Genomic DNA, 19719 nt, shown 5'->3' with positions numbered 1-19719 from the left:
AATGCCAGAAAGGCTTTTGAGTATTCAAAAAAAAAAATAAAAATCAGGACCTCCATCGTGAAGAAGATAGAAGGGAAAAGTCCTCTAAGACCATGGTAACTATCTTCTGTGGTAATTAATGGCAGAACACTGATGGCAAGACTTCAAGAATAAATAAAGTATTAGACATTTGCCTTTCTACATGGAGGAAGACGAAAAACCGAAAGCAGGAAGGTGTTTTATCTCCCCTCTTCCCCACTGTGAACAATTTAAGACCTGTTTATGGGCAGAAATTAGGCAAGATGGAAAGACTATAATCTGCAAAACACTGTGAAATACAAGAGACTTAAGAAAAGATAGGTAACGTTTCAAAGATATATGTTTAAATGTGAAATCCGGGTTAAAGGAGGAGGTTGGTTTGCCTTCAGGAGCACCTTCAAACACAGAAAGTAAGTACTGCTGAGAGTGAGGGTAAACATGACTCAAGTACTAATCATTTTTAAAACAGAAACTGATAAGCTCAACACCACACAAAAATGACTCCTTTGTATGAATAACAATCAAGTGGGTCCAGCCAACAGAAAGGACCCATACTTAGCTGTCGTGGTTTAACCCCAGCCGGCAACTCAGCCCCACACAGCCACTCGCTCACTCCCCCACTGTGGGATGGGGGAGAGAATCGGAAGAGTAAAAGTGAGAAAACTCGTGGGTTGAGATAAAGACAGTTTAATAGGGAAAGCAAAAGCCACGCATGCAAGCAAAGCAAGACAAGGAATTCATTCACTGCTTCCCATCGGCAGGCAGGTATCAGCCATCTCCAGGGCTCCATCACGCGTAACGGTGACTTGGGAAAACAAAGGCCATCACTCCGAACGTCTCCCCCTTCCTTCTTCTTCCCCCAGCTTTATATGCTGAGCATGACGTCATATGGTATGGAATATCCCTTTGGTCAGTTGGGGTCAGCTGTCCTGGCTGTGTCCCCTCTCAGTTTCTTGTGCACCCCCAGCCTGCTCACTGGTGGGGTGGTGTGAGAAGTAGAAAAGTCCTTGACTCTGTGTAAGCACTGCTCAGCAGGAACGAAAACATCCCTGTGTTATCAACACTGTTTCCAGCACAAATCCAAAATACAGCACTATACCAGCTACTAGGAAGAAAATTAACTCTATCCCAACCAAAACCAGGACATTAACAAATGTAATTACTGCACTTAGCTTCCTTATGCCTCGATGTTCTGCTTATAATAAATGGCCTTGAAAAACAGCATTTTTATAAAGAGTGGTTAGTTTGCAAAGCTTTGTGAGGTCCTCATCTGCTCCTTGCTGTGGTTAGGCAGGTATTGCTCTTCACTCAGGGAACTGAACTAAGAACATAAAAGCAATGACGGCAAATCAAGCAAAGACCATCCTAGTACAGTTTTTTTTGTCTTTAACAGCAGCTCTTTCCCCACAATAATCTCACAGACCTCTGTGATCTACAGCTGAAGGACTTTCTGAACCAGACATGGTATCTTCACATTCAGTATATTTACTCGTCATTAATGTTTTTCTCCTCCACAAACTCACCCACATGCTTTTCAAACTCAGGTAAGCTTGTAGTATCCACTCTGGATAATATGCCTGCTTCATATATAATTTTGTGCCCTTTAATTATATGTAGCTAAGCTGTTACGTAACAATCCCCAACCTGCCTGCCAAGGGGTGAAATTCATAAGCAGGAGGGAAGGGGAAAAAAAAGCCTTATAAACATCTCTGTGGCAAGCTAATCTTATCTCAAAGCCTTTGTTCTTCAAGATTGCTTGGGGAGTTAATGTTGTTTATGGTTGTGAAAGATAGAAGTGTTTGGAATAAAGGGAAAAACCGTAGTAACGTTTGCTAGAAGTACAGCTCAGCAGAAGAAAGGAGAAGGGTCTGGAGCTATGGAAGCTCTTTGTACAGCTGCTGCTGGAAATGAGAATACTTGTGAGGATCGGCTCAGGGAAAGGAGGATTCAATCAACTTCTGTCTGAAAGCAGGCATTGCTGACTGCATCCCCTGTTTACGACTTGCCGTGGTCCATCAATTCAATGATCCATCAAACACAGTGTCCTGTTTGCCAGCAGCTTGTCCTCTTTGTCCTTCAGAAGACATCCTACTGATCCACATAGTAACAATATTCCCCTGAGAAGGGGAACAACACACAAACTTCCCCTGCCAGCAGCACCTTATGCTGTCAGAAGTCACCTACTCCCTCAGCCAGAAACAGCAGGAAAACCTGGATTTAGGAGTGGGGTCCCCATATTGAACCCTGCTTCCTAGGCTGCAGCACCTTATGCTGTCAGAAGTCACCTACTCCCTCAGCCAGAAACAGCAGGAAAACCTGGATTTAGGAGTGGGATCCCCATATCGAGCCCTGCTTCCTTGGCTGCAAAAACCTAGCACACTAGAATGCTGCTAAGAGTTTTAGAAAGTGTGACACGGGATCAGATTTATGTCCAAATACTTTGCACAAACTGCTCCAGGCTCTCTAATCCCTCCTGGTTGCTCATTAAAAACTTCCGGCTACATGCAGCTTTACCAATTGCCTAGGAAATCCGGAGTGCCTGGGCTGCATTGAACCATGTCATGTTACGGGGCTTCTGCAGTTTTGATCAAGTAAGGCCCCACTCTAGAAGGATGTTCTGCCAGTACACCCCAAGAAACGTGCAACGTTGTCCTCGCTGCCTCCATACAGTGTTATGGTATTATCATCACATCGGTTTGGGGAGTGTCTGCATATCAGCCCCAACAGATGGAGTTGCCCTTCAGTGGGCTGTCTGCAAACAAGAACAGGCAGTTCAGGACATTCGCTCTAAGTAAACCAGGCAAATGTGGGCTGGGGATGAGAAGTACAACAGATGGGGGCAACAAATAGCACGTGATGGGCTGAGAAACAGAAGAGGAGGAGACTCAGCACTGAGGCAGGCAAAGGAGTGCAGAGAAGATATGGTGAGACTGAGTGAAGGAGAGCATTGGATAAAACAGGCAGAACTAGCATACGGAGGTCCCAGATGACTGTATGAGCTGGTTGCTCTGTGCAGTCACTTCTCTCTGGAGACTTAGCAGTCTTTCCAGAAGGGTTCACCATGGGCTTCACTCCACGGCTTTCTTGTTAGTCTACCAGTTGGAGAGGCACCAGCAGGGATCCTGGTGTCTCGGGTAAGACACCTCCTTTGTGCAATCCCAAGCCAGTGGGCACTAAGAGGGGGGCCTTCTGGGCCCCCATTTTACCCCCAAGGGAGCCCTTTGCTCCAGCTACCTGTGCACCTCCCAGATATGTGGAAAGAAGAAACACTGGTGCAAAAGTGCTAAGGAGATCAGCATTGCATGATGCAAACTGTAAGCTGGGACAAGGGAGACAGGCCAGAGGCCTTGTACACAGGTGGCTATCTATGCGGGACTGGCTTTGAAGGCATCTGACACCCCAGAGCCCCCTTTACAGTGATGCATTTGGGGGTAAGAAAAGGATTTGTAGAAGTTGCTTTCTCTGTTGTGGATGTGAAATACCTACACAGGTGCTTCAAATGAAGATCATTTCTCCAGAAAGGAAAATGAAGAGGCAGAGTTTGGAAGCAAGAAGCACAGCTCCAAAACCTCAGCACAAATAGCTTTGGAGGACATGGGAAGGGAAGACGTAGGAGTGCATTTTCTTCAGAAGGCTTGTCAGCTCACAGGACATGTTCCTGTGGTTGAGATCCAAAAATGTTAAACCTAGGTTAATAACCCATGAAGCATTCAGTCTTGCACTCTTGTCCTATATAGAAATTTACCAGTAGTGTTTTCTACTGGTAAAACAGCATAAAAAGAAATGTCTCCAATGGAAAGTGCCATCCTATCCCAGCTCATACACCTGATATCAAGCGAATTCCCTTTCTAAGATTCTTTTAAAAAGTTTTCACTTGTCAAATCTAACAGTATCGGAGTGTTAGCCTTACCCCAGAGCCTAACAGTGGGATCCTTGCTGTGGACATGCAGCTCCACTAACTTGATTCTCTACATGGCCTCCTACTTAGAAGAGCAAGTATGTTGATAGGATGACTTTTCTTCCTGGAATAGCTACGCCCATCTGCTACACAAAATCAGCCAGCAGACTCTCTCCTGTGATATGCTAGAAGCTGCACAGGAGTTTGCTGAACAGCTGTCAGCTGGGGCTGTAAATGTGAGTGTGTGTACTGATAGGGTGTATCTCCAGTTTTGAAGCATGGTGTCACAACTGTCAGGCTGTGCAGATAGCACAAACACAACAATTCCTACAGTCCCTGTTCCAGCAAAGATCCTCCTGACTGAACAAAGTCCCCTCTACGTTGGTTTCTGCACCTAAGACCAACCAGGTGACTCATTCTGCTGGGCTGAGGCCGCAGTTAGCAAAGCCAATTAGGACTTTGCATATACATGAGACACTGGCCTTGATGGGGAGGGGGGAGCCACCACCTTCTTTTAGGAAGCACAACCTTGCTCAGAAACACTGTAGAACCTAACAGGTCCTACCCTGCCACTGGGCTGGTGACCTCAGTAAGAGTGGGAACTCTAGAAACCACAGACTAATGAAGGGAGAATAATTCTTAGCAGCTGTTCATGCAGAAGAGCCACTGGAAGGATGTGCAGTTGGGAAAGGCAGCGGAGGAAGTTTGAAATGCAAAGGTGACAATTAGCAAATGAAAGATTATCTGGGCAGTCAAGGACCTGGTGATACAACCTAGGAGAGCCAATGGTATCTGTTATGAGCTGCAGTCCTGACCAGGAGTGTGAGTGGTGCAGAACAGCCCTTGAGCACATGGACTGAACCAGGCAAGGCTCACGGGAAGCAGAGAGAACAAGCTGCAAGAAACTGGATCCAGGTCACACAATTAAGAAGCTAGCAAATTCTTCCACAACCAGATCACTCACTTGGGTAAACCTATAGAGCCATACTGATCTACACTTACTGAGAACAGCAGGTGCTCCTCCTATTTATTGATGAATACCGATCTGGACCCCACTTCTGCCCTCAGACAAGTATATGTAATTCCTGTAAGAGGCAGTGTATGCAGCAGTTTAGGACTATAATACGTATCTTTAGGAGAAAAATACCAGCTCAGATGTCAGGGGAAGAAAGTTACAGAGTCTCCACACAAGGAAAAAGTGGTACAGACTGATTCATTTTATTTCTTCTAAAAATTTTCATAGAAAAAGTGTTGCTAGGGATATCACTCCATGGGATCATATTGATCTGAAAGTAGCACTGGGAGGCTGGCTCAGAGGACCCACGCTAACTGGAGAACATAACAAGACATGATATATGACCAGAAGACTGCAAGATCACTGTATGCCAGGTTGTATTCTTATGTTTTTTCTACAAGCTCTTGCCACTGCCCACTGTTAAGAGACAGGTTAATAAGGAAGTGGACTTTGCCTTGACTTTATGTGGTCTTATGTCCCTCAGACCACAGCAGCCAGCACTAATGAGTAAATTGTCAATTCTAGATACAAGTTCCTGTTGTGTTAAAATGTGCCACAGTAGCCATGAAGGGTCACCAAGGAGGAAAACTGAACTTCACGTTGGTGACAGGTCAGCCACACAGAATGTGAAAAGAAAAAACATGTTCTCCCTGTGGCACTGAACTGGTTTAACCCTGATGTTCATCATTGCCAACAGACCTGACACAGGCTATGCTTGTGCACAAGAAGGTGTCACATTGTGTTGGCAGTCAAGGAAGAACCTCGTACTGATCAAAGTCAGTTGTAATCTTCGCTCTATGAGTGACTGGCATTGCTTTTGCACCCAAACACGTGCATCACACAGGATTGCCATTTCCTTGGAGGAGAATAGATGGGGAAGAGTTTATTTAGAAATCATTCTTTTTAATTAAAAGGAAGAGCTTGATGCTGTTTGGTTCAATTAGATTTGCCTTACTTTTTTTTTTATTTTTTGAAAATGAGAGGTGAAGTACTGTGTGAACCATGGGTGCATTGTTTTTAAGATCATTCACCTGGCATCATTCCAGTTCTTGTGAGCTCCTGCAAAGTGAAAACACAGGTGTTAGCCTTTCAGACAGGCTGAGAAGGAAGCATGCTTCTGCTAATAGCATCTTTCAGCTTGGCTGTTCAACACACTGTGTAAGATCATGGCCCGAAAGGTAACATTTTCTCCAGGCAGGCTGGTCAGAGAAAGCAGGAGTTTCTGCAGCAGGTTTTACTCCAGCACTGTGTGCATACATCTTAGGCTGAAGTAGCTGCAGTCACATTTCTCTGAGTAAGGAGAGTGTACGGTATCCTGCCCAGTAACGTGCCAGGATAAAGCCTTCAGTGCTCCCGAGATGCTTTTCTGTAGCTGCCTTCTTATAATCAACATCTTTTTGTGAACACAGGATAGCAATCCTGCAAGGGCAGCTCCCCTTAGAGGCAGTAATTTGTCCACCATCATGTGAGACACAAATACTGCTAATGCCCTGATGGCAGATATTTTATCTGGTTTCTTTCATATCCACGATGCTAATTTCCAATCTTATGGTGAAGGGTTTTACAAGAGAGATAAGACACAATTAATGACAGTCCATAGCGACAAGAATTATCAGAAAAGCGGGAAAGGAGAAGGGAACAGAGACGGTTCTGTGAAGAGCAGAAGTGGTTGGAGGAAACAAGGAGTCAATCTTACAGAAGAAAGCACCACCACCACAACAACAAAAACCCAAAAATATACCAGTTTTGAAGCCATGTACTCAAATAGCAGCAAGATTATTCATTAGGACAAACTTTTAGCTGTAAGGAAAGTCCTGGAAAAGATCACTTCAGGAGGGAGCAGAGTTTTTATTGCTAAGAGATTTAAGAGCAGGTTAGGTAAGTCCCATCAGCAAAGATGTACATTTAGTGGATCCTGTCTCAGGGCAAAGGGAGAGATTAACGACCTCCTCTCTTCAGATTTAGGGCCTGAATCTCTCCCCATGCTTCCTACTTCTGCAGCTCTGAAGCCTTTGCAGTATAACTCTGTTTACATATAGAGCAATCCTCCAGTTCTGGTGTCACCCATAGAATTGTTTGTGATTTATTGAATATCCAAGAAACATATAAAATAATGAGGGAACAGTTGTTTATCCTGAATATTCACCAAAAAGGCCACTGATTCAAGTTTTGAAGGTTACACAGTCCTCAAGAAGCCCTGACCTGCACTGCAACCAGCTAGTAGGAATTCCTAGATCTCGGAAAGAGATGCGTTTGTTATTCTGGGGAAGGAAAAGCTTCATTTGTTCCCTGAAGACTTTCCTATACATGCCTGTTTACCCACTGTCTTGCAGCTTCACATCTAAGCAAACAAAATTCACATCTAAGCAAACAAAATGGGTGAAGGCTACATATAAGAACAATGATTTGAGATATATTTGCATGTATAGGTAATGAGCCAGGCAGGGAAAAATCAGGCCCTAATTCATACCCTTCATGAACACTTGCCTGTACAGAGGCCATAAAGTTGCTAAGAAATCCACAGCAAGTCAATGCTTACCCTTAAGCAGGGTTTTCGCACCTCAGAGGGGATACACAGAGCTCACAGGGGACAGGCAGGTGCCGTAATTCAAAGTGACTCTCGCTTCCCTTTTGCTGACTTTCCCAGTTTTCCGGCAGAGCTCCTGTGGCACACCGAGAACGTCACACGGAAGGCTCAGAACAGAAAGAGTAAGTCTCAACCAATCTCCCTGCCCTTCACAGCTTCTATGAAGGCCAAATACATTCATCCTTAACATAAGTAACCCCAGCAAAAAACAAAGACAGAAGGGAAACATATACCCTCAGCAGCTGTTTTTGCAGAACTAGATCCACTCTAACAGTGCCTGGGGTGCACACAGCATCCATCTTGCTTCCTTACTGGCCTTGACAGCGCAGGTCTGCACACAAGGATTCATTTAAGTAGGCTATGGAAACAAGATGCATAATTAGTGCAGTTAATGACAAGGATGAGTTTCCAGTCTAAGCAAGAGCAGCGTTTCAGACAGCTCTCAGGCCGGTAGAAGAGAGTTTGTTCACAGTAGGTTTTCTCTGTCCAGTAAATCATGGCCTGCTTTCCTAAAGGTCTGTGTCCTTCTAAACAACACACAACCTGGTATGAAAACAAGCTCATACAGGTCTTTGAGGTGAGCAGATGCTGCAATACAGTAAGGGTTAAGGAATGTGCCCTGTGAGACATGAAAACCAGACTATCTTAAAAATCCAGACAAAGGCTCACACCAAGTTTATCACACACCACGAAGAACAATGGTCATTAATGCAATGAATTTAATTGTCCTCCTCTGTCAAGGATCATCTGGATCTGGCCTTCCAGTTATTCCACTGAATAGCTGGGCTGTTCAGTGTGTACCTGAGCTAGTGAATATTCTCTGAAAACACAGCAAGGTTTCAAGCTCCGTGAGAAAGGGGAGACTTTAGTGGAAAGGAAGTCGGGCTTAATCCTTTACTTAGTTACAATAAGGGAAAACTCGAGGCTTTTCTCCCTTAGAGAACATACTCCATAGTCACAGAAATACCTTTTCCTTTCACCTATCCAACAATACTAATTCTCTGATAACTTTCCAATCCAAACATCTGAGGCTGGCAGCATCTGCTGGACCATTCTGAGGCAGCCACTGCAGTTGTTGGGACACTCAGCTAAACAGAAGCAGGCCGCTCTAGCAACCTTTGTGTATGGATGGACCCCTTGATGCTGAAGAAGACAACGTTTGGAAACCACAAAAGGCAAACCAGAAGGTTTTGGAAAAACATCTTTATGCCATCTTTTGTGTTTTTATAACTCAGGTTCACTGTCAATGCAGTGATGTGTCTTCCTAAGAAGCTCAGAAACCAAGAAAATGGGAAGTGACCCTCTGATCCAAAAGGAGTGATCTACCGTGGACTACCTGGTGGTTTACTCTCCTTGGAGTGCTGATGGATTACAGAGTTTCTTGATAAATGCTTTTACCCAGTAAATACACAGCTACAGATGAATAGGGCAATGAATACACTCCTTTATAATTACAACCTACGTTTATTGAGCAGGAAAGGTTCCGCATCACTCCAGTCCCTTCCTTGCTGTCACAGACAGCCAGACAGGAGTGACAAGACCATCCACTATCTTACAGCAGCAGAGCTAGTGATGTCATCCTAGTGCAAGGATGCCATCACAGGCCCCCTGTAGACATGGTCTCTCTGGACTATTTCACTAGTTGGTGCAAAACAGCCTCTATAATTAGCAGAAACACACAGTATTGCCCCATGAGGAAGATCCTACCTCCAGTGCTCTTGTGGTAAGAAGCAGTTGGGCTCAGCAGCGTGGAGAAGCAAGCATTGAACACTGTGGTGGAAGAGTAAGCCATGATCACAGCTCCGACCAGGGCGGGCGCTCTGGGACAAGAAGGGTGAAAGATCACCTCTGTCTGCCCAAGAGATGGAAACTTGTCAAACACCAAGTAGCAGCCTTCAAACACTGAATACCCAGAAAATGGTATACTGTGAAATACTCAGATGTTCACAAGTCCAACATCATTGTTTCTTCCTCCTCTCTTCCCACTGCCACAGCTGGCTAAGAAGAGGCCTCAGGTAGGGTTGGCTGAGGCCAGTTACAGCCTGAAAAGGCATGCCATTCATCAGGGTCATCTTCTGCAAGGGAACAAAGCAGAGGAGGAAAACCCTGTAATCAAGTTAAAGCCACCTTCCCAACTCCATTTACGAGCGCATTTGTTAAATAGACTTTGGAGAATAAATAGTGGGTTTATGAAAAGGACTCGGGTTTCATCCGATAATGTAACGTAAAGCTTCCCTGTCAGGGGCTCAAACCCTGTAAAACCTATGACTTGCCAGATCTGGGAGTAGATGCACAACTGCTCAATGTAGCTCATTATGGTCCAGGGAGCCACTGGGTTTCATTGGTCTCCATGAATTGACCTGAGAAAAGCCTGCTAAAAACATATCAGTGCATTTTATGAAATCTGCAAGGTCTCATGGACCTAAATGCCTCATCTCCGAAGTTCCCTGTTCAATTAACCTCAAAACTTTCACTCTAAAATAAAGCTGACTTTTGGCAGAAGACCTTGGAGGGAAACTTCAGGACAGAAAAGTTAAAGTGCATTTAAAATGAAATATAAAATGGCCATCTCTGCAAAACAGAGCCATTACCACAGCTGCAAAATCATTTATCAAGTGCTAGGAGCATGCTTGATGCATCCAAGAACAGGCAGACACCTTTCCCACAGGCTCACCAGCCTCTCACAGCTGTTAAGATTGAGCAGAGCAGCCAGTAGTAGCATGCAGACTGTCAGTGAAAAATCAGCTTAAGAACTTCTTGCCTTTGCTTGAGGGCAATAAGGCATCGCATTATGAGCTAGGGAGGGGCAAAAGCATTTAAGAATTCCATTTTCCATGCAGAATTATTAGATAATCTTTATAATCTATGACAATGAGTCTAAAAACTTTGCTCTTGAGGTTTAATAGTCCTCTTACTGAAATAAAGGTAGTTTATTCCTTCCTCTCAACTGACATCTCTCAGGCAATTGGGCACTGTAGATCAACTTTTCAGGATTTTCCTGCATTTACAGAGAAGTCCCCTGTAGGACAGGTGAAAGAGTTGGAATTATATTTTATTTTCTTAATTAGTACAATTTTGCTTTCATTCCTGCAGACTGAACTGTAATTGACATTTTCCATCCCCCCACTGGCAACATGAGGACTGTTGGAATGGGGAAGGGAACTGCATGCTGCCTTCAGCTCTTTTTTTATCCACAGCTTTTCATTGGAGCAAGATACAAACATACATCAGCATATGCTTTATCTAAAAACAAGAGCTTGCCAACTCAAGCAGGTTGGGCATTTTCCATCCACAGAAAGAGCAATCACAGCAAAGGAAAAAAAAAAATTGTCCTTGGGGGCAAAAAGGGGATTTTGCCTAAATCATTCAATTTTCTTTTCATTCCCCTTAAATCAAAAGTCAGCATTTTCTTGAACTAAATCCAAAGTTTTTCAAATCTTCTCAGCGTTAAGTTGCATGACTTCAGGCCACTGTTTGCGTGGTGGGACTGCAGCTTTGGGTGCCATACATTCGTAGTCTTTCCAAAATAAAAGGGAGAGCCAAGTGCTTGATCACCAAGTCCCAAAGGGAACATGGATTCAAGAGGCGACTTGCAGAGGAGAGCTCCGTAGTGAGTATCAACATGACAATCGAGATATAACTTCTGCTTCAAGCAGTCATTGAGCCGCTTATGACTGGAGTCTGGGAAATATCCCATTCCTTATATTCTCTCCTTAAACATCCACTGTTGATGGTTGCTGGAGACGAAGCGTGGAGATGCTTGTACCTTCTCTCTGACCAGCATGGTCATTCGTACATGCTTGCATTAAACCAGCTCAGCTCTGTTTCTCATGGCAGTGTCCTGCTCTGGGGAGACATTGTCTGGGCAGAAGTCCAGAGCATGAAAATATGACATAAAAAGTATCCCAGGCCCCTGTGAACGTACAGCTCAGTGAGCCGGAACCTTTAGCTCAGCAACCCAAAAAGGAATCCTGAAATATTAAAATGCTTTTGTTAAAGGTACCTAAAAGGAAATAATCTGGCAAGCTTAACTAAATAAAGAAAAAAAAAATTGTCATCTAAAAATATGCATGCATACTTCTTTCTTTTTTTGAGGTCTTAATTTTCCATCAGGACAAAGACCAACATTAAACTATCAGAAACAATTTCCTGAGAGGGGAACCTTTCACAGAGCTCTGCTAGCAAAATAAAACCCTGCATTGCACACACAGATCTCTCCACCCTAGAGATCAGAGGCAGAGTCAACCACATGTGGCAGCTATTAATCACATCGGTTAATGCCTGGCTGGGCAGTATGTGGGCACAGCGACAGGGCATGAGCAGAAGACCCTCCACAAAACACTGCACCCAGATACGCACTTAAAACAAAAGGAAAAAGCGCTTCAGTTCCACTGTCCAGCTATTTCAAATGGAAGAATGGCTTGTCATCAAGTCTGCCAAAAAAATCCCTGGCATTTGTTGTAGATACAAGATTCAAGTCAATTCAGGGTTGGGACAGAGCCTGAGTTTTTAAAAAAAAGAATTTCTCTTTTTTTTTTTTTCTTAAAAGGCAAGTGATGAATGAAATTGGTTTCAGAGCATTTCAAAATTAGGAGAGCAAACAAAGCAGGACTGGCCACTATTTCCAAGCCTTTCAGGCACTAACAAATGGCCACTTTTTAAAACCTTAGCTCACAAAGTGTGGACATCTTGGAAAATCATGGTATACAGAAGCTGCAGGGGGGAAAATCCTTTGCTCGCTATAGAAGCTGAGTGCTCTCAACTCCTGGCTAATTGAGTTTGAAAGAACTGTTAAGTACCATTCACAAAACCAGCTGTCTCTCTTTAAAAGAGGGAAAGCTACAGTAGGAAAATAAACACAAAGAACTCTCTTGTTCACTGCAGAGCCTCGAAAAATGTATTTAAAGCCCCTTGGGAAGCCAAGCTATGGGGGTATCAGCAGTATCACTCCACCTGCTCTAGATTGTGCAGTATCTTCAGCAAACTGAGTCGAACTAAAGGGTCATCCGAGTCCTGTATGCTGTCTCAAAGGCCAGCAGCAGCCAGACAGGGCACAGTACATGGAGGAAAAACTAACAGCTATGCATGCCCAACATCCTGACACTGTATTGCTCAGGGACATCCATTGACAGCTGATGTACAGCTGATGGCTTTGTGTTAAATAACCCCTGATGGATTTTTCTTTCCCATATTTAGCTGCTTTTTGAATGCGTATCATCTTTGGCATCTACGATGTCGCATGGCCATGAGCTCCCCAGCTGAACCACACACCCTGCCAAACACCACTTCCTTCTGTTTCAAGTGCCACCTGATAATTTCAGCTGGTGCACCTTAATTCTTGTATGAGGCAGAGCAAATAGTTGTTCCTTACCTTCTCCATGCCAATATTTTATAGACCTCCATCATATCATTACCTCAGCAATCACTTTTCCAGGCTGAGTCGTCTGCCACCGAATGAAAAAAAGGAAGAGCAGAGCCTCTAGCATGACTCCATGGCTGCTCTCAGGAAGGGCACCATGGATCCAGCCTTGCAGAGAGGGCAAATAGATCTCACCTGGCATGCTGCAGAGGTAAAAAGAAAAGATCCTGTTGTCTCCAGGGCCCTGATATATGCATGCAGTTGAGCAAAAGGGCTTTTTCTGCTTGGGAAGGATGATGCATAGAGCACCTGAAGTTGCTCACCAGTGGTTTTACTGTATCTGCTAGCCTGACGCAATGTAAAGTTCTCTTCTAGACCAGAATCGCACCAGGACGGCAGATAGCAGAAGCAGGAGTGATTTAATAACCCAGTTACCTCCTCCAGCACTGAGGCAACCATCTGGAGCATTAAACTGGCACAAACACAAGCTAGATGAAGCTTGCAGCAAGCTGGCCCTGAAACCACCCCATCCTCCAGGTTCAGCTGCGATCCAAGGCCTCCCTGATATGGCCCAGCTGGATAACTCTGCCTCTGAGAGCCAAGGAGATTGCCAAATTGTGAGAAAGAGCACAGAGCCCTGCAAGATAAGAAAGGTAAAACCGAGGACAGAGGTAGGATTGTCAAGATGTGACAGGTAGCAGTTCAAAGGTACAAGAGGAAAAACCTCACATGAGAAGGCAGAAAATCCTAAAACCCAACTCCATGAGATGGATGATGGCATCTCAGCAACGTGGACGATCCATTCCAGCAAGTGGCCAAGGCCAACCCTCCCACCCAATGAGTGCCAGTTTGGGCACCAAAGACACTTCGGGTGTCTTTCTTGGTGGTCAGCACAGCCTTGTAGGTCACTAGTCTTTGCTTGTGTGTATCCTGCTCACAGAGCATGACAAAAGGTGCCCCAAAAAGTGCTCCAGGGAGAGAGGGAGGGTTACAAACTACTGAGAAGCTTGTATGGTTTATATTTTTCATCGTATCTGGATTTTAAGGTTTTGTGGCCTTTTTTTTAAATCCATGTCTGAGAGACCGCAAACAAGAAAAGCCAGTCTGAAGTTCAGAAACACACTAACAGAGGAATATTGGACATGCAAATTAAAAGAGCCAAGGGGAAGAGAGTAGGACATGTTCCAGCAAGCTGCTCTGCCTCTCAAGGCCGTGATGACAGGGAAGGGAAAGTCAGCTCTGGGCCGGTGTTGAGGCAATGTTCTCATCAGAAAGAAACCCAGGGAGCTGAAGAAGGGAGAGAGGACAGCGAAAGGTTGATTTTTCAGTCAGGAAGGGTGACAGCATGATCCTCATAGCACAGCACCCTTTCTTCCTCACTCACACAGAGAGTGCCATCCTGTAACAGCGGCAGAGTTGTAGATTTAAGGGTGCTCCTAGTTTGGAGAGCAGTATACGCAGGCAGCCTCTAAGTGATCTGATTTTTTAGTAGTTAATCCTATTTCTTTTCTTCCCCGCTCAAACGGTTCCAAAATAGCAAGAGTTTTACCGTGCTGTCACTCAGGCACAAGGCAAGCCCAAGCAATAGCAGTGTACAGACCATTTCCTTCTTGTAGGAGGGACAGATCATTAAAACACAGTAAGCTGGCAAACTTCAGAGCATCTTTTGCACAGCGTGTGGTGAGGCACTCCTCCGAGCTGGGACTTGTGCGTAGCGCTGCCAGAAGGGCCAGGGTTGCTGGGAATGATTTCTGCTGTTGGGAGTCTCCAGCAGCAGACGAGAACCGTCCATCCTCTCATAAGCAGCACGGTGCCATGGAGCTGATAGCTCCAAGAGCGCTCATCACTCTCCCCACTCTACTTTACACCACTGCCTCACCCAGAGCCTCATGCTTAACCTCCCTCCCACCCCCTCCTACTCCCCTCTGCCCACTTGCTGAATTTGCACACCTTCCTCGCAACTCCTGTGCTTAGATAGCCGAGCAAAAGGAGCTCTTCCCGGCCTTTCAGGACACTTGGAGGCACAACAGAGCTCTCGCAATAGAGACCTGCTATCCCTTTGGTTTGCTGCTCCGCATGGTACCGTGCTCTGTGGGCACAAGCCTTGCATTTCTGTAGACCAGTTATTGTTACCGTGCAGATGGCTTTCTGTAACGTGAGCAGTGGGCAAGGATCAAGGTGTACCCTCTCTTCTCCCCTTTTCGCTCCACCTGGGCTTCACTACATGCTCAACACCTTAGACCCTGTTTTTAATCAAAGCTGTACAATAGCCAAGCAGGCTGTCCCAAACACACAAGAGGCACATGAGAACAGGGAGTTTCGCCTGGACTCAGCCAGAAAGTGCGCTTTTTTGGCCAAGGCTGATGCAGATGAAGTAACTCACTTGAGATGACACCAGCAATCTGTGGCAGTGGCAGGGCCAGGACTTCGGTCTCCCAAACCCCTGTCCAGTGCCTAAAAAAATAAAAATTTAAAAAAAAAAAAATCAATCGTCCTTCCAGTCTACATGAGGATCCAGTTGCAGTGACAGAGCCTTAGATGACAGCTCATTAAGCCACATGGGTTTTCACCTTACAAATCTTCCCTGTGGCTTAATTACTAAAAGCACCATTGCAATGTTTAACACCACAGATGCTGACTCAGACTGCAGGGCTTTTCCCTTTTGGCTGGGTTACTTTTCCTTACCAGTTTTTCCAAACCATTGTGCCACATGGAATCACAAACAGCTGGACCAGCACAAGTGAGGAGGAAAAAGAGGTGGAGGAGAACAGCAGCATTTTAATTCAGCATTGCCAAAGCCTTCCCCATTGTGAAATGACAGCCTTGCCAACTGCTGGCCGCGCAGCCAGGATATTTTATGTATTTGATGTTGCGCAAGTGTCCCTTAAGGATCTGTGGAAGAAAACCTTTTTCCCAGCAAGGCACAGCTTGCCTTTTTTTTTTTTTCTTCCCAAACCTAGGGAAATGTAGAAACCAGAGCCCTGTACTTACCCCACTGTAGTCCAAATTGCTGTTTTCTCCCTGAAACAACTGATTAAATAAGGAACGGAGGGAATCCTCTTCACTCTAGCAGCAATGTCATCAAGTCTTCAGGGAAAAGAGGTTCAGGTCAAGTGTAGGTCTCAGTCTAGCGCACCAAGCACTGTGCTTACTCAAAGCCGTTCCTACACCACATCTAATCCACTGCTTAACACAGGCTTCAAGACTCTACAACCATGTAGGATATGTAGCTTAAATACCCAAGCACCACAAAAGAGGGCAGCTGATGAGACGAAGCACAGAAGAGGCAAGCAGTTCTCTGCTCCAAAAAACCCTAACTCTGAAACAATCCTTATAACCGCCAGAAAGTTTTTGACAAGAAAGTTTTTATTTCATACCATCAAGAAATTGTAAGCCAAAAAGAAATGGCTAAAACAGAAAATATCCTGTAGAAATGTTGCACTTACCTTGCTGGGGCATCAAAACAATTTATTTCATCTCAGGAAAGAGACTAAAATTTGCATTTTAGAAGTGATACAAGTCAATCTACCACAAAATACAAAGGGCTGAAAAAACATATACCACTCCAACAACAATGTAAGTAAGTTATTAAATAATGATCCAATTTAAAAGGATATGAATGAAGCCTTTAAGGAGGTCTTTTCTACAAGCGTATTATTGCTCATTAAAGAAAAATACGTGAAAAGGCTATTGGTCATGGCTTTGTTAACCACTGTAGAAAATGCCAATTCTCTGGTCACAGACCGGGAAGCAAGTTTCCTCTCTCCTCTTGTACTTTTGAATTATCCACTTGCCAAAAGGCCGAGAACCTTTTTTCCTCCACACAGTGATCAGAGTCTACAACCTTCAGCCCTGAAACCATTACCACGACCGATTGGGATGTGCCTAGCGCAGCCGGTGCAGTGCAAACCCTGGATCTGCACCTTCCCCTGGACACTTGACTGCCCACCTCCACGCAGGAGGCTCTCCTCCTCCCACACGTATTCCTCCTGTGAAGATTTACATCCTAGACACACATGCCAAGCTCAGACTATCAGAATAATTTCAAAAAAGGCAGCCCAAGTGTCTGAATCGCTGCCTGACAACGTAGGTGCTAGAAACTCCTGGAGCTGAAGGTGGCTGGGGAGATAGCCTCTGGCAAGCTCTAAGACTAGGGGCTGTAATTATGCCTCCTTTTAAATCAGCATAAATGATCCAGTCCACTAGCTTTTGCTTTGCACTTTGGCAACTAATGAAATAGCTTTTAGCTACTCAGATTAAGTACTCAAAATTACACAGTGTTGGGGTGCAGCAATCAGCCCCCCGAACAAATACGCCGTGTGTTCTGTATTTTTCATCCTATAGTTCAAAGGGATGGCACTGTCGTACAGCTATGAATCAAATGGATCCTCTATATACAATAACAGTTCCTCTAAACTGTTGTGACCTAACCGTACAAGCTCTAACCAACCTGATTTTAATAAGTACCCCCAGTGTCTTTAAGACTGACATAACGTGCATTTTACCGCAGTAAGTCGTACAGTCCATTTAACGGACATTTTGCTCTTACGGCGTCCCTCGTTTGCAGAGCTACAGCCCTCCCGCGCGCTGCACAGCAACATTGAAGCCTTCAGCATTTATGGCAGAGTGCCTTACCTGCACAGCCATGACCCACGGCGCTGAAGACTGGCTGAAAGGTAAATGGCAGTACAAAGAAGAGCAAGCTTCAACTCATTTTATGTAAACAAGCACAGAAGTGCATTTTCCCTAAAAAGCAGCAGGAGCAAACACTGAATTAATGTGACCAACCTGGTGAATTCCCATGGGAATTCAACAGCAACTTTGTGTCTTTTTTCCCCCCGATTATTTTATCCCAAGCAAAAGTTTTGCTCACTAGATTTGCAACCAAAAATTGTCTTACAACCCCAATATTTATACGAGAAACAAGTTTTCTTCTCTTCTGTGTAGTGGCCAGGTTGTCTGCCAGTACTTTAAGATACTGAGGGAGCAGTTTTTGAGCTTTAAGAGTAAACCCTCCATTAGCGTGACCTGCAGCATCAGATAAAGTGATCTAAAGCCATCAGCAACACTTGCAACAGAACATCAAAGGAGCACCATCTCCGGCTCCAAAAGACAAACACCACAGGCTTGTCTTGACATTTACACAGCAGGAGAAACTGTGAGCAACCCAACACAGCCCAGCATCCTTGAATTACATTTAATGCACAACAGTAGTTCCTCCTCATTGTTTTCTTTCACCGCTTGGGGGAAAAACTGGCAGCATGGAAGAGAGCCCTACAATGGCACTAAACAAAGACACTTGGGTTTTCAAAAAAGAAATGCCAACAGCCTCAATCTGCTGAGTTTTAGCTTCCTCGGGATCTGTTGGTGCCACAGCGTGTACAAGATGCTGGGATTTGGAAGCTGCACAGTCACCACCAGCCAGAGGAACCCAATACTTAATGAGGTGAGCTCGTGGACATCCCATCCGCAGGGGTTCACTGGTTTCCCTGCCAGGCTGCTGCTTCTCGTGAAGCTTGTAGGAACGTAATCGCCTTCCTATTCCCTACCCTGCAAAGCCTCTAAGTTGGTGAACAGGTTAGAAAGGGGCGAGATGGGACAGATCCGATGCCAGATGACTTAAGAAAGTGAGGCTTGGAAAGCCAGGCTAGAGTCCAAGTGAGTCACGGACCGGGCACCAAGCAGAGTCTGCCTCCGTCTTCTCCAGTCCCTCCCATCAGGTGTTTCTACGCATTGAATCAAAACATCGTGTTTTGCACACAGGTAATACAGGCTAAAAAAATCCATCACAGCTGCCCTGAACAGCCTGTTTGCACAGTGCAAGCTCTTTAAAGGCATTGTTTTTTCATGAGTGACATCTCAATTGTAGTTTGAATCCAACACATGGTTTTATAGGCTTTTAAATAGAGCCTTTATGTTTTTGGTTTTCCTTTATTTATTTGGTTTTAAACTGTTGGACTTATGATGCCCTCTTACCCATGCCTAAATAAAAACGTAAGAAGGAATTTCAATAAATAAAGAGAAATAAAAAGAAATTTCTACATTTGATCAGATAGTTATCTTCTCCCCTCCAAAAAGCAAGCTTAAATCAAATCAGGCTGCCTGATTATAGCTAAAAATATTTTAAAATAGACCCACTCTGTTTCAGCTGGGACTTTGCACACATTTTGCACAAATAGGGACTGAATATCAATCTTTTCACATCAAAACCTTCAGCACCCTTCACTATGTTATCATACGGGACTGCACAAGCTGCAGGGCAGCACACACACACCCAGAGTCTCCATCTGCTGAAATGCCAAAAGCCATAAAAATTCTTCACCTTCCAGAGACCACGAATGATGCTGCAGGGAAACAGACAGCCCAGTGGTTCACAGCCTACTGACCCACCAGCCAGGAGAGATCCAGGAGTTTCCATGGTTCACAGCCTCTGTTTCCCAAGAGCTGTTTGTCCTTTTTTTGCTCCTTCCCCTGGCAAGTACCCACCTCCCTTAAAAAACAATAGGTAACCGTGACCCGAGGTCTACTGATGGACTTCTTGCAAGGTTTTGCTTCAGTCCGAACCACCCTCCCTTTGAAGACATCTGCCTGCCTTCCTTTAGAGAGTTCAATACAAGCATAAAATCTTAGCTAATTGAATTGTTTATCCATCACGTGCAGAGCTGGTGTCAAAGGACCAAAACCATGGCAGCAGAGCTCCGCAAGCCACGCACAGGCTCAGAGTCCCAACCTTCTCCTTTCCGTGCAGCCCTGCAGCACAAATCCCTCTTCTACCATCACAGCGTGTGTTCAGCTGTGAAAGAAAACACACGTGAGCTGAAAAGAACCAAAGTTTCAGGCAA

At 44.8% G+C, this 19719-nt stretch overlaps 1 protein-coding gene and 1 long non-coding RNA gene across 8 annotated transcripts in view; one reads left to right on the top strand and one right to left on the bottom strand.

Annotated features, from left to right (window-relative positions):
* The window catches only part of MTMR9 (myotubularin related protein 9), a 151308-nt gene that overhangs the window by 105051 nt on the left and 26538 nt on the right, over window positions 1–19719 (bottom strand). For 4 of the 7 annotated variants that reach the window (XM_075144859.1, XM_075144862.1, XM_075144863.1 and 1 more), the window contains one exon: window positions 15339–19670. The exons of 1 other annotated variant lie outside the window; for it this stretch is intronic. In XM_075144859.1, coding sequence (XP_075000960.1) covers window positions 19521–19670 — 150 coding nt within the window. In that variant the 3' untranslated portion in view covers window positions 15339–19520. 2 more of the 7 variants (XR_012672847.1, XM_075144860.1) reach the window with 2 other exon arrangements.
* LOC142080052 (uncharacterized) lies at window positions 13010–15362 on the top strand. The gene is made up of 2 exons (XR_012672851.1): window positions 13010–13088; window positions 15219–15362. It is a non-coding gene; the product is annotated as an uncharacterized LOC142080052 (long non-coding RNA).

The sequence above is a fragment of the Calonectris borealis genome, chromosome 3 (genome assembly GCF_964195595.1).
Source record: "Calonectris borealis chromosome 3, bCalBor7.hap1.2, whole genome shotgun sequence".
Taxonomy (NCBI): domain Eukaryota; kingdom Metazoa; phylum Chordata; class Aves; order Procellariiformes; family Procellariidae; genus Calonectris; species Calonectris borealis.
The sequence above is the reverse complement of the archived record's forward strand: the minus strand, read 5'-3'. Positions and strand labels throughout refer to the sequence as shown.